Source organism: Ylistrum balloti, unplaced genomic scaffold, assembly GCF_031769215.1.
Source record: "Ylistrum balloti isolate Yb309-2 unplaced genomic scaffold, AGI_CSIRO_Ybal_v1 Utg369988, whole genome shotgun sequence".
Lineage (NCBI taxonomy): Eukaryota > Metazoa > Mollusca > Bivalvia > Pectinida > Pectinidae > Ylistrum > Ylistrum balloti.
The window spans coordinates 26,614-40,879 of NW_026782072.1; the positions used below are offsets into that span (position 1 = coordinate 26,614).

General features: G+C 34.8%; 2 protein-coding genes across 2 annotated transcripts; both read left to right on the plus strand.

The window, feature by feature from the left end:
- Positions 1–2,551: 2,551 nt before the first annotated feature.
- Positions 2,552–4,738, plus strand: LOC132547883 (keratin-associated protein 5-4-like). Its single transcript, XM_060211689.1, has 5 exons — positions 2,552–2,561; positions 3,232–3,339; positions 3,669–3,788; positions 4,116–4,229; positions 4,554–4,738. The coding sequence occupies exons 1-5, from the start codon at positions 2,552–2,554 to the stop codon at positions 4,628–4,630; spliced, it is 429 nt and encodes a 142-aa protein (XP_060067672.1). The 3' UTR covers positions 4,631–4,738.
- Positions 4,739–8,370: 3,632 nt separating this feature from the next.
- On the plus strand, positions 8,371–9,865 carry LOC132547900 (uncharacterized). Its single transcript, XM_060211704.1, has 3 exons — positions 8,371–8,422; positions 8,600–8,742; positions 9,389–9,865. The coding sequence occupies exons 1-3, from the start codon at positions 8,383–8,385 to the stop codon at positions 9,845–9,847; spliced, it is 642 nt and encodes a 213-aa protein (XP_060067687.1). The 5' UTR covers positions 8,371–8,382; the 3' UTR covers positions 9,848–9,865.
- The last annotated feature ends 4,401 nt before the right edge of the window (positions 9,866–14,266 follow it).

Consider the following 14,266-nt stretch of genomic DNA (forward strand, 5'->3'; position numbering starts at 1 on the left):
GCATTAGGTTCCTCTATATTTTTCATGGTGAAAGAGAACAATTTTTTTTTTACATATATCCGAGATATTTAGGTAAGGTTATTGAACAATTATTATGATGGAAATCAGCATTGGAAATTTATTTATAAACAATTATTTGAAATCTGATAAAATCAATCAATCAAATAATATTTACGAAGTCAAAATTTAATTTTAAGTTTTAAAGGTAAACTTAACTGCTGGAATGGAAACTAATTAAGGGAAAAGATTATAATCCCTGTCAAAACTAATTGCCCTGTAGGGAAATTCCAAATGCTGGCTTTCAGAGATACTCCTCAAACCTGGGGAACCACTAGGAGAGTCTCCGACATGAAGTCTCAAAAATTTGGAACCACCTTATATAACTACTTAACCTATACTGAGAGCTTGAGATGTCTTATCTGTTGAAGGCCGAAGGCGGAGTGGATGTGAAATAAATACGTATATGAATAAAAAAGAACAAAGCATGTACTATGGAAATAAAACAGAGCGTTTTAAAGTGTCAGAACATTACACTATATTGTGAGTGTTGTCCTGTTATCATCTATCTTATATTTCAAATACAGATCTACCACAATCCATTTTTCTTGTTTCACCAACAGCTGAAATTGCATCAATAAATAACTGTTAACAAGACGAAATAAAATACACAAAGCACAGTTCAAAGCATGGAATGATGGGTGATTTCTGTTCTTAAGTGTGTATATAGAATATACTTTATATAATTACTAATTCACTGTATAATCCTCCCGTGTTCGTGATATAACAGTCTTGCCAACATGAATCCCCATAACAATACAATGACATTGCAATTATGTACCTTTAACCATATTAAAGGATGCTCGTTTGCAATAATCAAGGGAAGTGATTAATGCTCTTGGCAACTGATGTGCTAGTGATCAAAACATTGCGTGCCAATATTACTGTATTTAGGTCTCTGGTTCGGTGACTATGCTCATATGAATTTGGCTGTGAAAAAAACTGTCAAAATCTGCTAATCGAGTCCTTAATTTCTCAGGTACCTATTTTAATGTTGTATTACCATATGACACTTGGATAAAATAAATTAAAAATACTTATAAATGTCAACAGGTTGTGAACATTACGGTATCATGTGATAAGTCCTCCAAAAATAACGATCACTTTCAAGAACACATTATTGATGGACATCTCAACAGTAAGAGAATGTATCAATAGATTATCAAAACATCATCTGCATGGAAAGAGAAGTCATTTCACTCTCTCTGTCCTTATTCTTAGATATAATAGTAATGGTTAATAGTTGTAACAAGCAACAGTAATATTGAAACATAGTATAACATTTCTAAAACACACAATATAAGGAAATTATAACTTCATACCACAACATATACTAGATAATACGAAAATAGAGATCGTCAGACCCGCTTTGTTGTATGATAAAAGGTGAACATTAATTTTAAAAATTCACTGTCGGTAGTTGAAGACAAAAACATACATTTATTGATATATGGCAGTTGTTTCGGCAAGATTGTATAAGCCTTGAAACTAATGATGAAAAAAGCAAATGACATTTATGTAGAATGTCTTTATCGGGATTATACACACACTATAGTTTAACAGTACATATATGTTGCACACGAACATGTAATGAGTGCACACGATGATACACAAGCATCACTGCACACGGTTGATTTTGTATTACGTATTAACAAAGTACATATCTATTTTTTAACAAAAACAATCGTGCTATATCCTATTGTTTCTATCTCTAAAGTATGTTGTTACAGACAAAGATGGTATAATTTTCCTCCATCAGGAAGTATTAACATGACAGGGTTTTATCTTTTGGGTGTGTTTACATATTCGGAAAAAATATGCGTCTTAGATCACGTCATTTATACCGATATAATGAAATGCTGCATTCAGTCTAATCATGTCGAGTTACATATCAGTCACTCCAACAAAGTTGACAATAAACACGTTGTAACATTAAGTCTGTGGTGTTACAGGCAAACGTACAAATCTCTAAATGATCATCCCGAGAAAAGTCAATATGATACTTCCTTATACATCTATTGTAGTTCACGCCGCCGCTTAATAATTTAATAATCTGTAACATTCCTGATTCATTTAAAATCTACTTTATTTTTTATATTCTATTGTAAGTGGTTGACTTGATGATGACTACTTTGTATATATCTATGATCGAGCTCTAAAATGTAGTAATCACATATTTTACTTGGCAATGCATGTAATTAACGTAAGCATAACACTCCGAGTGCAGTTCTTATAATTTCCTTGTCATCGTTGCACACCACCCTGGTTTTGCTAAGGGCTATCTTCACATAAATATTTTGCGCGTGGGTCTACCCATTCATGTCGATTCACACGATACTTAGTTTGCACACGTATCGTCCTATTTCCTATAAGTATTGTCACATTTTGCAATTGGACAATACCCTGACAATTGATCTATCCAGTAGTGCTGAGAAGATTTTCTGGTTCTGAAGGTACTCTATAGAAGGTCTGAAGGTACTCTATCGAAACCGAAATGTCTGAAGGTAAGTAGAGTGTTTATGTCATGATTACGAACGGCTTCATGTCAGTATTAAAGTAAATAACTTATTGATTTGGTAGCTCATACCATTGCTTGGAAAGTACAAAACATTAGAATATACGTACGTTTGATAACATAATTTCCAAAAGTCACTTCACGCCAGAGCGTGTTTGCTAGTAGTAAGAACAAAACTTGTAGGTGAAATCAATCTGTTGTTCGCTTAAGGCTATGAGTTGAACATTTTTGATACCTGATTTCTGTAAGCACTTCTCCCGTTTGACGTCTTCACACATTTTTGACATGGATGATCGCATGGTAGCGGCTATTTCGGTTGGCATGTCTGAAATTGTTATTTTAGATAAACAGGTAGTTGATTGCTCATGGGCCATCCGTCTCAGAAATAAACCCTAACTTTCACCTAAAGTTATATTTTCGTTTTCAGCATTCCTCTACTTTCGGTGATTTTTTTTAAATGCTTGCGAACAATTAGACGTCGATTGTTCTTTTGTGTCTTAATAGTACCATCGAAGAGTACAAAACGATCGATATAACAACAAGGTGCGGCGAAGATTTATCTAATATTCAGTAAGGGTAGTTATATTAGTAGTATCTGACGACAAGGGGATTTGTGTTCAATAGTCTATTGAAGAAAAAAAAAATTTTCTACCCAACAGCTGCGTTCTGTGCCAAGTGTCCTGGTGGACAGTGCGGCTGCACAGGTGCGGGATGCTGTAATACAAGCTGTAGATGCCCCGGATGTAAAGTAAACTGTGGATGTTTCTGTAAGTTAAAAGTGAATAGTCTTTTATAATAGGACAGTGGAGGTTTCATGAAATACCGACGCTAAGAATAACAGGAACTGCAATCCTACAAAACATTTAAAATTCTAATTGTGCTTTTCTATGTTTGCTTGTTGTATTTGTAACAACGTTGGGGCGATATAGATCTGTACTATGGATACTGTTCAGTTAGATCACTTAGTGATATCATGGTGACAAAAAAGTATCTGTCACTGTCCAAGGCGCTGGGAACAAGCTGAAGGATACATATATCACGTTAATACTGAAGAGGACTTAAACTGATTTACCATACTTTATATTTCTAATTTTAGCGGCAAAGGCCTCAGTTTGTCCCGACGGAATCTGTCAGATGGGAGTTGATTGTGGATGTGGCTGCAAGTGCAACAGCGCATGCCAGTGTCCTTACTGCAAGGCCGGATGCAAATGTGCAGGTAATTTTAACTCTCTTGGCATATAATCATAATTACAGTTGTCAGAGTTACCTTCCTCGCTTTTTATTGTCAGTTATATTCCGATATGCCCTAATGGATTGGAAAGAATCTATCAGATTTTATCTGGTTAGTGTGGAAAACATTTGGTTATAAAAGTGAAGTTTATTTTTGTATATTTTACTGACAACTTAATTTTTATTTCAATTTATTTCACAAATAAATGAGGAACATTATACATGTACAAATAGTAATAAACATATTGCCTATATTTCGCAAACAGAGAAATGTTCCAACTTTTACTTGGTGGTACTATTTCTTGTTTGTCAGGTGCCAACTTCGTGTGTACCGCGGACTGCCAGTCTGGGATGTGTTGCGGTACCAGCGCATGTCAGTGTAGCGGCAAGTGCGCATGCCCAAAGTGCAAGTGCAACTGCGCATCTGGTAAGTACCGGAGTTCTTAGGAACAGGACCTGTCAGTGGCTGTTACATAATACCCTATTTATTTAAGGCAAATAGCATGAAGAGTACAAATTCTTGGGAACTTCAGTTGGTACAATGATCCAAGAGTCATGTAATATATCTGAATATATTATTCCGTTGTTTAAAGTTGTATATCTATAGAAGTTACAGTTAAATACAAAAAATAAATTTTATATATTCAAAAGTGTTTATAGTTATATCTTTACACAGATAAATTTGAATAACGTGTAAAAATTGCTCATCAGTTTTTGATATCATTATTTATCAATCAATCATACCTTACAGGGGCATGTGCGTGTGGTACGGGCTGTACTGGACCTAAAACATGCAGGTGTGGTGCTGGATGTAGGTGTAAGCTGTGAGCGATCATGTCTTTGGAGAATATGACACCATACCGGATGGACTGACCAATTCTTTATCAACTCTTTACGGATATATTGATTAACATTCAAATTTAAAAGTCCTGCATGAATCCCTCGTTTTGTGAGTGTCATTGACTTTGTTTTGGTTATTTTACACTCAATTATCTTATTCTAATATAAAATTATTGTTGACAATTATAATCTTGTTTTCTTTGCTTTGGAAATCTTTAACATGTAAATCGAATTGCAATAAATAATGGCATATGTTTTTATGAGAGTTTTGTAGATTTGTTACGGACATGATGTTATTGTTGTCTTTAACTTCTGAATCCTGCAGGATTCGGTTTCAGTATGAAATGTAGACGCTCAGGTTCTTCCCTAACCAGTTTGGTGTACTACAAAAACGTACAATAAGTACAATGTGCACCATTTAGACTATTACCTTTGTATTTTGGTGTAATCATAGGCGAGTCCATAAAGGAGGAGAGGGGCACCTTCTAAAACTTGTAAGCGATCATCATTTGCAAGAACAGTAAGCTTTAATTCCATTTCAAATGCAGAGACCTATGGCACTTTAAATCACATAAAAGTGAAAACATTGTCTATGAGAAAATAGACGTTGGAAAGTAAATTGTAATTAGCATTACCCTTGAGTTATTTCGCTGACAAATCTTAATCAACCGTATCGTAACGTATATGCATCACAGTCCGTTTAGTTCTTGAATTTATTGGTAAACTTACCGTATCAAAATTACTCTACCTTGTATTTTTTAAAGTTCTGGATATTGTCCTCCACCACTGTGTACAATGCAATCGGTGATTATTTGTTTAATTCGAAGCTAGTACGATTATCAAATGTATATGTATATAAATTTGGAATACAAAAACAAAACAAAAAAAGCAAATGGAATGGAGACTGTACAAAATACAAAGAGGGTTATTTATTAGTTAACGAAAATATGTGAGTCGTGTAATCCGAAATCCCTGGTCCTCGCTTTTTAATGTTGTTAAATCAGCCATAAACGAAGAAATGGGGTGTCGATGGAAAAGCTGCGTAAATAATGACAGCCTACATAGCGACTTTTAACCAAATTGTAAGATTTTAAAAAGTTTGATTGTGAAAAAGTGTCATGTTGACTTTGAAAATACGTCTGCATGTACGACAACATTTTACATGGGATATACAAGAAAAAATTACCATTGTTATGTGATATCTGACGATAAGCAGCACACACACGCCACCACCACTACCGCCAACACCATTACCACTACACACACCACCACCACCACCACTACCGCCAACACCATTACCACTACACACACGCACATAAACAAAAGAAAGAAAAAAAATCATATCACAGACTTCATATTCATATGAAATGTTTTGTCAGTTCTTCTCCAAATACGACATTTTTTACAGAAATCATGCCGTTGAAAAGAGTGGCATTCAAGCTCATTGGAAGAATTCCGGAAAGTTTTGACTTGATTTAAATAACGTGCAGATGATGAACTTTTCATACACATACCTAATCAGGGGCGTAGATATCTAAGTCCCAGCCTGAATAAAATACATAGCCAGTGGATATAGTTCATAGAGTGGTGGTCAGGTGCAGAGGCATTCTTTACGGACCCCAAAACAAATAAACACAACAAAACCGTTGGTCCTCCTTCTATTATCCAATGAAAGTTTTTATCTTCTAATGTATGCGGTTTTTCTGTGAAAAGTCAGTTGTACGTGGAAAACTCTGTCCATATTGTCTTCTGAGAACTATATATCAAATTTTTAACCAACTCATTCTTCGCCTTTTGCGCAAAATTTTACGTGTATTCCTAGGACTTAAACTATTTTAAGTCCGTGATGTTGCTTGTAAATTATCTGTCAATATCTATATAAAGTTTTATATTTGATCATTTTTACATAATGTTGCGTAAACAATCATGTTACGGCATGATTAAGATTCTTTGATGATGCCATTATTTTTCCCCCTCGTAATATTCCGGACACCGTTCACCGTTTCCTGTACAAATATTATAAGCAATATAAAAAAAATCGGTGTCACTTCCGTGTTTGACTCGCACTACGAAGTTTACATGGATGCCTTGATAACAACCGTCAACAATGTGTCAGCTCTTAAGGTTTATCACATGATAAGGATATTGTTTTCTTTGCACTAATGAAAACCAGGGTAAGGTCATTAGCATGACAATTGAATATGATTTGATGTTAACAGTATTATGATCACATGTGCGGTCTTAAAAAGGTGAAATATACGTGATGCACTAAAACCCGCTGCCTTGTCAAGTCAACGTATTCTAATTCTAATGTGTTTTATCAAACGATAAATCTATATCTGATGAATGTAACTTATCTAGTTAGAAATGTTACTTATAAAATAATGTAAATTAGAGGTCTTTGTCTTCTCTCAGTTACGTAATGCCAAATATGCGTCATAGATTACTTAATACTATGTGTGGAAGTTTCGTGATGTCAATACATTGTAACCAGTTAACGGATCAGGCTTCGACGTCTTTGACTCTGTTGGCAGGGATCACAGATTATCATTATAGACCATGCTTGGTTCCAGTTTGGAACGACAAATATCTATCTTACCCGTCCTGTCACAGATCATGACCAAAAATCGACTTATGTCTACTCATACAGTGGGTCTATATAAAAAAGAACTCCTGTATGTATGCAGCTTGATGTAAGGTCCTACATTGTGATCTATATCAACATTAAGTTTTTTATTACAGCTTAATAAGTGTTACAGCAGCAGTTCATTGTAGCTTGTACATAAATGCAGTCTCCATCACTCACCTGGTTCTGTTGACAGTGTCATGGATTATCATCCCGGAGACCCAGGTTCAAATGCACTTAGCAGGAATATGTTTTTCCCTGCTTTTTCACATTAGTACCCATTGAAATCCCACAGGTTGTGTTGCTGAGAGCCTTGGATTGAGATTTAGACAATCTCTTTTTAAAAACACAAACGGGAGGTGTATAAAGAGTGAGTAATTGTGACTCTCAACTGACAGAACATGTTTTTTTGCTTAGTTGGAAGTGCTGTGAATTATAACATCAGACATCTTCGTTCAATTTTGACTGGGGCAGTTTGAAGGAATGTTTTTCCCTGTTGTGTCACATCGACACCAACAAAATCCTACAGGTGGTGGTATTTTGAATCTCTGGTTGAGATTTAGATAATCTCAAGAAAAACAGGGGGAGTAGTATAAAAGAAACAGGTCAGTGTGATTTATACAGTGATAAATAAGATATATGTCACTCACCTGAGAGAGCATGCTGATTTACCTCAGTTGGCAGTGCTGAGGATTCCTGCTGGGAATTTGATAGGAATATTTTTTCCCTGTCTTTTCACAGAAGAATTAAAACAAGGAACTTTCAGACTTCAACGATGTCTTTGTATGACAAATATTTTAACAAAGTTATTTTTTAAATGTGAAACATCAAATAATCACATTCATCCAAAACTATTAATTGATAACCTAAAACCAAATTACAAAATAAAGGCCAAATTGATCCTGTAGATTCTCTGACATGGGAAAGACGGAAAATAATATGAAAACTTTGGGATTGTTTTTTTTATTGAATTTGACAGTTGTTTTCTCAAAACGGAAATGCTTCATCATTAGACTTATCAAATGAAATATCAATTTTGCTTTGTCTTTTTGTTTAGATGGAGTAGAGAAGGGAAGGAAGAGGGCTGTCTCTATGGTGAGTCACAGCTATTGAGATGAGTACAAACGGCACAACACCAGCAGCTGAATCTGATGGTAAGAAGTTTTTTGACAGATTGTTTTGATGTCTCAAAAGTAATTCTTGGTGAAATGTTTTGCAAAAACATAAAAAAGATCAATATCTCATCATATAAATGCCGTGCTTGCAATAAATATATTGCCTTATTGTGTTCTGTTTAAATATCTCAATTAATACATGTAAGTTTTTTTCAGCTGTGGTGCTAAGTGGAGGCGTGATATTTATCATAATATTTGGTGCCACCTCAATATTCTTCTTCTCGATAATGACAGTTGTGTGTGTGGGAGAATTTAAGGAGTATAGGTCAAGACGAAGAAGACCTTCAGGGCCTGTTGAGGTTAGTGAGAAAAAATATTCAGACAATTTTGTTTTGATGAGTTCTTGACAATGATTTCATATGAAAATTAGTTACAATCTAACTCTTCCGATCACAATAGCTTTCTTGTGGCTTTTCGCAACAGATAGGAAATTTGTAAGAAAATCAAATCTAAAACAAAGAAAAAAATGACAAACACATTTGGGATGGATGCTATCCTTTTGAATAATGCATAATGTTTGAAATTAAGGTCATTATCTAAATATTCTGATAAGCTTGTTATTGTTATCTTATTTATTTTAAAAACTGTTTGTTACATCCTGAGTTCATTATGGAATGGACTGAAATAAGTTAATTAACATTCAGGGCACATATCAACCATTGACTAACATGTATGTTGATATCAGAAATCCTTTTTTTTCATTTTGAATGTTTTGTAAACATTTATCATAGTTATTCTCTTTTTCTAACAGAATATAGTATTTATCAGAAGTTTAAACATACCTTGAGGAATATTTGTTTCCAAACATATCGCTGGCATTAGACTTCTATTTTTTTTTTTTTTTTTTATCAGACTGAGCGAAGTTACATATAACATTTACTTTTTTCTCTGAGAAGTCACTAGAATGAATGTATATATTATTGTTTGTATTGTTCTTTTTAACAGAATGGTAATTATCCTAGACAACCACCTCCACTTACTGTGCCCCCAGTAACTAACCCCACAGTTCAGGGAGCAAACTATCCAAGGCAACCAGGTTCAGGGGCAGATAACCGTAGTGACAATAATTCTGTAGGGAGACCAGTAGAAGAAATTGTAACATCTAATCAACCAAATGCTGTGAATAAATCAGTGATAGTGAGTGAGGAGGGAAATCAAGGAACCAGCACAAATGGAGACATAGTTGTACTTCACGAAACACCTAAGAAAAAACACACTCAACTGAAACCACTGGAACTGGCCAAACCAGGGACAGATAACACTAACCCAGAGACTATATTTTCACCAAGACCAACAACAATGGATGGTTTGAGTACAGTGGCCTTTATCCAACCTACACCTCCCCTACCATCCATATCTTCCAACATCAGCCAGTCAGATGTCACCCCTGTTGTCAGCTCCTAGAAGTTTTGACAAAAATACATTGGGATCAATGTCACTTAAGTGTTTGATTTATTTAAACCTATACCATATATGTCATTATTTCATGTCATATTTTCTATATATAGGTGTCCTTGTATTGACATCAGACTTTATTTCATTTAGATGATTATACAAACAGTTGAAAATGACATTACTTCCATTATAATTGAACAAAATCAGTAAGATGTGGTTTTGTGGAAGGATTTGATTAGTAACTGATTGTGTTTTATTGAAACCTGATTAGTATGATAACCTCTTCAGGTATCAGCACTACCACGCACCATAGTAGGTGTAGATGTCCTTGTACTGAAGCAGATATTATGGTAGTCTGCAGGGCATATGCTCCTAGACTGTAGGGGAGATTGAGGTAGACAGAGGGACACTTGTCCCTGTACTGTAGTAGAGATTTAGGTAGTCCAAGGGACAGTTGTCCCTATATCATAATTGAGACTGAGTAAGCTGGAGGGACAGGCATCCCTGTAGGGTAGTAATGATTGAGGAGGTCAGGGTGACACTTTCCCATTTACTTATGTGGAGAGTTAGGTAGTCAAAGGGACACTTATCCTTGTACTGGAATGGAGATGGAGGTAGTTAAGAGAAACAGTTTCCCTCATACTTTAGTGGATATTTAGGTAGTCAGAGGGACACTTGTCCTTGTACTGTAGTGGAAATTGGGTATTCGGTGGGGCACTTGTCCCTATAGTGTAGTGATGATAGAGGTAGACGGAGCCACACTTGTCCCTGTACTGTAGTGGGTATTGAGGTAGTCAGAGGCACACTTGTCCCTGTACTGTGGTGGGTATTGCGGTAGTCAGAGGCACACTTGTCCCTGTACTGTAGTGGGTATTGAGGTAGTCAGAGGCACACTTGTCCCTGTACTGTAGTGGGTATTGAGGTAGTCAGAGGCACACTTGTCCCTGTACTGTGGTGGGTATTGAGGTATCAGAGGCACACTTTTCCCTATACTACAGTGAAGATTGAGGTAATAGGAGGGATACTTGTCCCTGAACTGCTGTAGTCTTTCCGGCAATCCATGAAATACAGGTATTCAGGTGTGTTATTGCCATGTTGTGTTTAACATGTTTTAACTACTTTTTTAAGATACAGCTATTAGCAATTTTGACCTGTTTATTAAACATTCCAGAGAAGAATGATTATTTGTATAAAACAAAAATTGTTGTGTATGAATATTTTAGTCTGTTATCCACTTTATTGCTCATCAGCAGCAGATGGTGAGCTTTTGATTTTGATAATAATCAGAAAAGAATTGGTCAACAGGGGACCATATTGGATTTGGCAGTTGAAGATTATAATTGCTATTCTATTTCTTGTAAGGAATTTTCAATTTCTTAGAATTAAGTACAAAAAAAGAGTGAGGAAAATGAAAGAAAATGCATGATTCTTTTAAAGAACATATAAAGTTGAAACGATGGTGGGCACCAAGATCTCTCTGGGATCTCATATTTTAATTTTAGGTTTCTAATCTTTCCTTTATTTATCCAAAGTTTGGGTACTGTGATATTAGAATTCTATTATTGTGAACAATATTCATTTGTGTGTCTGACCATCTTATATAATGCATAATAATTATGAATATGAAAGATAATTTTTACTATGTTTTTCCTTTTAATTTCTTCAGAATATCTTGTCTTGGTAGAACTTGTGGATGTTCTTTCCAGTTCTGTCATAAGATCATGTGAAATCAACTATATTTAAACATTGTTTAAGAATAAGGTCCTTTAAACAACTGCAATGTATTTTGGAGAACAAGGTCCTTTCCACAACGACAGTTTATGTTTGAAAATAAGTTCATTTAAACAATTGCTGTGTATGTTGAAGAACAAGGTCCTTTAAACAGCAGCATCGAATGTTAGAGAATGAGGACTTTTAAACAATGCCTCTGTATGTTAGAGAATAAGTTCATTTAAACAATTGCTGTGTATGTTGAAGAATAAGGTCCTTTAAACAATGCTGGTGTGTGTTGGAGAATAATGTCCTTTCAACAAAGGCAATGTATTTTTGAGAATAAGTTCATTTTAAAAGTGTCTATGTATGTTGGCAAATTAGGTCATTTAAACAATGACTATGTATGTCTTTGAATAAGGTCCATTAACCAGCATCAGTGTATGTTGGAGAATAAGGTCCTTTAAACAGCATCTGTGTGTGTTGGAGAATAAGATCCTTTACACAGCACTATTGTGTGTTGGAGAATAAGGTCCATTAACCAGCATCAGTGTATGTTGGAGAATAAGGTCCTTTACACAGCACTATTGTGTGTTGGAGAATAAGGTCCATTAACCAGCATCAGTGTATGTTGGAGAATAAGGTCCATTAACCAGCATCAGTGTATGTTGGAGAATAAGGTCCTTTACACAGCACTATTGTGTGTTGGAGAATAAGGTCCATTAACCAGCATCAGTGTATGTTGGAGAATAAGGTCCATTAACCAGCATCAGTGTATGTTGGAGAATAAGGTCCTTTACACAGCACTATTGTGTGTTGGAGAATAAGGTCCATTAACCAGCATCAGTGTATGTTGGAAAATAAGGTCCTTTACACAGCACTATTGTGTGTTGGAGAATAAGGTCCATTAACCAGCATCAGTGTATGTTGGAGAATAAGGTCCTTTAAACAGCATCTGTGTGTGTTGGAGAATAAGGTCCTTTACACAGCACTATTGTGTGTTGGAGAATAAGGTCCTTTAAACAGCATCAGTGTATGTTGGAGAATAAGGTCCTTTAAACAGCATCTGTGTGTGTTGGAGAATAAGGTCCTTTACACAGCACTATTGTGTGTTGGAGAAAAAGGTCCTTTACACTGCATCAGTATGTGTTGGAGAATAAGGTCCTTTAAACAGCATCTGTGTGTGTTGGAGAATAGAGTCTTTTAAGCATTATTGTATTTTGGGACATTAAGGTCATTTAAGTATTGATAGCTATTATTTATTAGATTTCCCTGATGAAATATTGTGATTGGTTTTCTTAGTAGTGGATGTTTCTTTCTGAAATTGCATTTGTAGGGTCCCCTTGATCTTTAAACAGCATGGTTGATACACAGCTATCATGGATTTGATAGAAAAAGATAATAATTTTTATATTTCTAAAGTGGAAATTTTAAATGTCATATCAGTAAAAACAAAAACAGAGTAAAAAGCAAACAAGAAGGGAGAAGATCCTATTATTTAAGAACAAAAAATATGAAACAAATGTGGTCACTAAGATCTTTCTGGGATCTCTTATTATACTTAAAATTCTAAGCTGGATTGTAATTCAATATTTCCCATGGAGCATCGTCGGTATGGATGTTTTGGATAACCTGATTTCCTGTTAAAAGGTTTGAAATAAACCATAGTGTTCAATATTTCACAAACGCTATTTAAATTGAAATTCTCCCTCCACATCAAAACCAATATCTAGTCGGAGGAGGATCAATTGATCTTGTTAACCTGATATTGTTACATTGTAATACACTTTATTTGAAAGATTTTGCTGATTTCTCATATATTTACAATTGTTCATCTCTTTACTGCACTAAATTCTGATACAAACGGGACTTGGTATTGAAAATATTATATTAATTTTTTAAATGTTTTTAGTTGATATTGAAATTTGATATTAAAATCCACTTGGCTTTATCGATTATTTCATTCCTGTCACTCTTCCTGTACATTGATGATGGACTATTTACCATTACAGTGTAGTCTTGATTTACTTGTGATGTGAGAAATGATATGTGTGGGACTAGAGACTGTAAGAGATTTTGTAAATATACAATTGGTAAATTATATTGTCAGTTTAATTGTTTGTTATGATATCAACCTCTCCTGTAAAGTTGTTCATATTTAGAAATGGTTTATCAGTGTTATAACATGTTGGGCTAGTAAATTAGAGTATAAGGTTTCTTTTTGCGTGTTAATTGAAAAATTTTGAGAGCTGTAATCTACAATATATACATTTGTATATATACATATACGTATACGTACCATAATCATGTGTCCAAGATACATTTCATAAATATGTTTGTATTTAATGTCTTTTTTACACCATTTGTTAAACTGCTGGGTTGAAAGTACAAGTATTTCAAAAACCTTGGATTTTATCTAGAGTGGATAGACTGCATTGGTTTTGATGTTACCAGTTGTGATAAATATTAGAAAGTCATAAAGATGAATTAGTTCTCATGTAACTGGAATGTAAGATGCACATGGCATTTAAAACAATAAGTCGAAAGTCTATAATTCACTTGCTTCCTTGGTGATGAGCTGTTTCATTAAGCAAGGTTAGTCACATACTGAATGGTACCTGGGTTATTGTAACCACATACTTAATGGTGCGTGGGTCATTGTAACCACATACTGAATGGTACCTGGGTCATTTAACCACATACTGAATGGTACCTGGG

Excerpts from the sequence above, each read along its gene's own strand:
- LOC132547900 (XM_060211704.1), top strand. The coding sequence starts at position 8,383 with ATGAGTACAAACGGCACAACACCAGCAGCTGAATCTGATG. Across the intron at positions 8,423-8,599 it reads ACCAGCAGCTGAATCTGATG|CTGTGGTGCTAAGTGGAGGC; the intron begins GTAAGAAGTTTT and ends AGTTTTTTTCAG. Across the intron at positions 8,743-9,388 it reads GACCTTCAGGGCCTGTTGAG|AATGGTAATTATCCTAGACA; the intron begins GTTAGTGAGAAA and ends TCTTTTTAACAG.
- LOC132547883 (XM_060211689.1), top strand. Across the intron at positions 3,789-4,115 it reads GGCCGGATGCAAATGTGCAG|GTGCCAACTTCGTGTGTACC; the intron begins GTAATTTTAACT and ends CTTGTTTGTCAG. Across the intron at positions 4,230-4,553 it reads CAAGTGCAACTGCGCATCTG|GGGCATGTGCGTGTGGTACG; the intron begins GTAAGTACCGGA and ends CATACCTTACAG.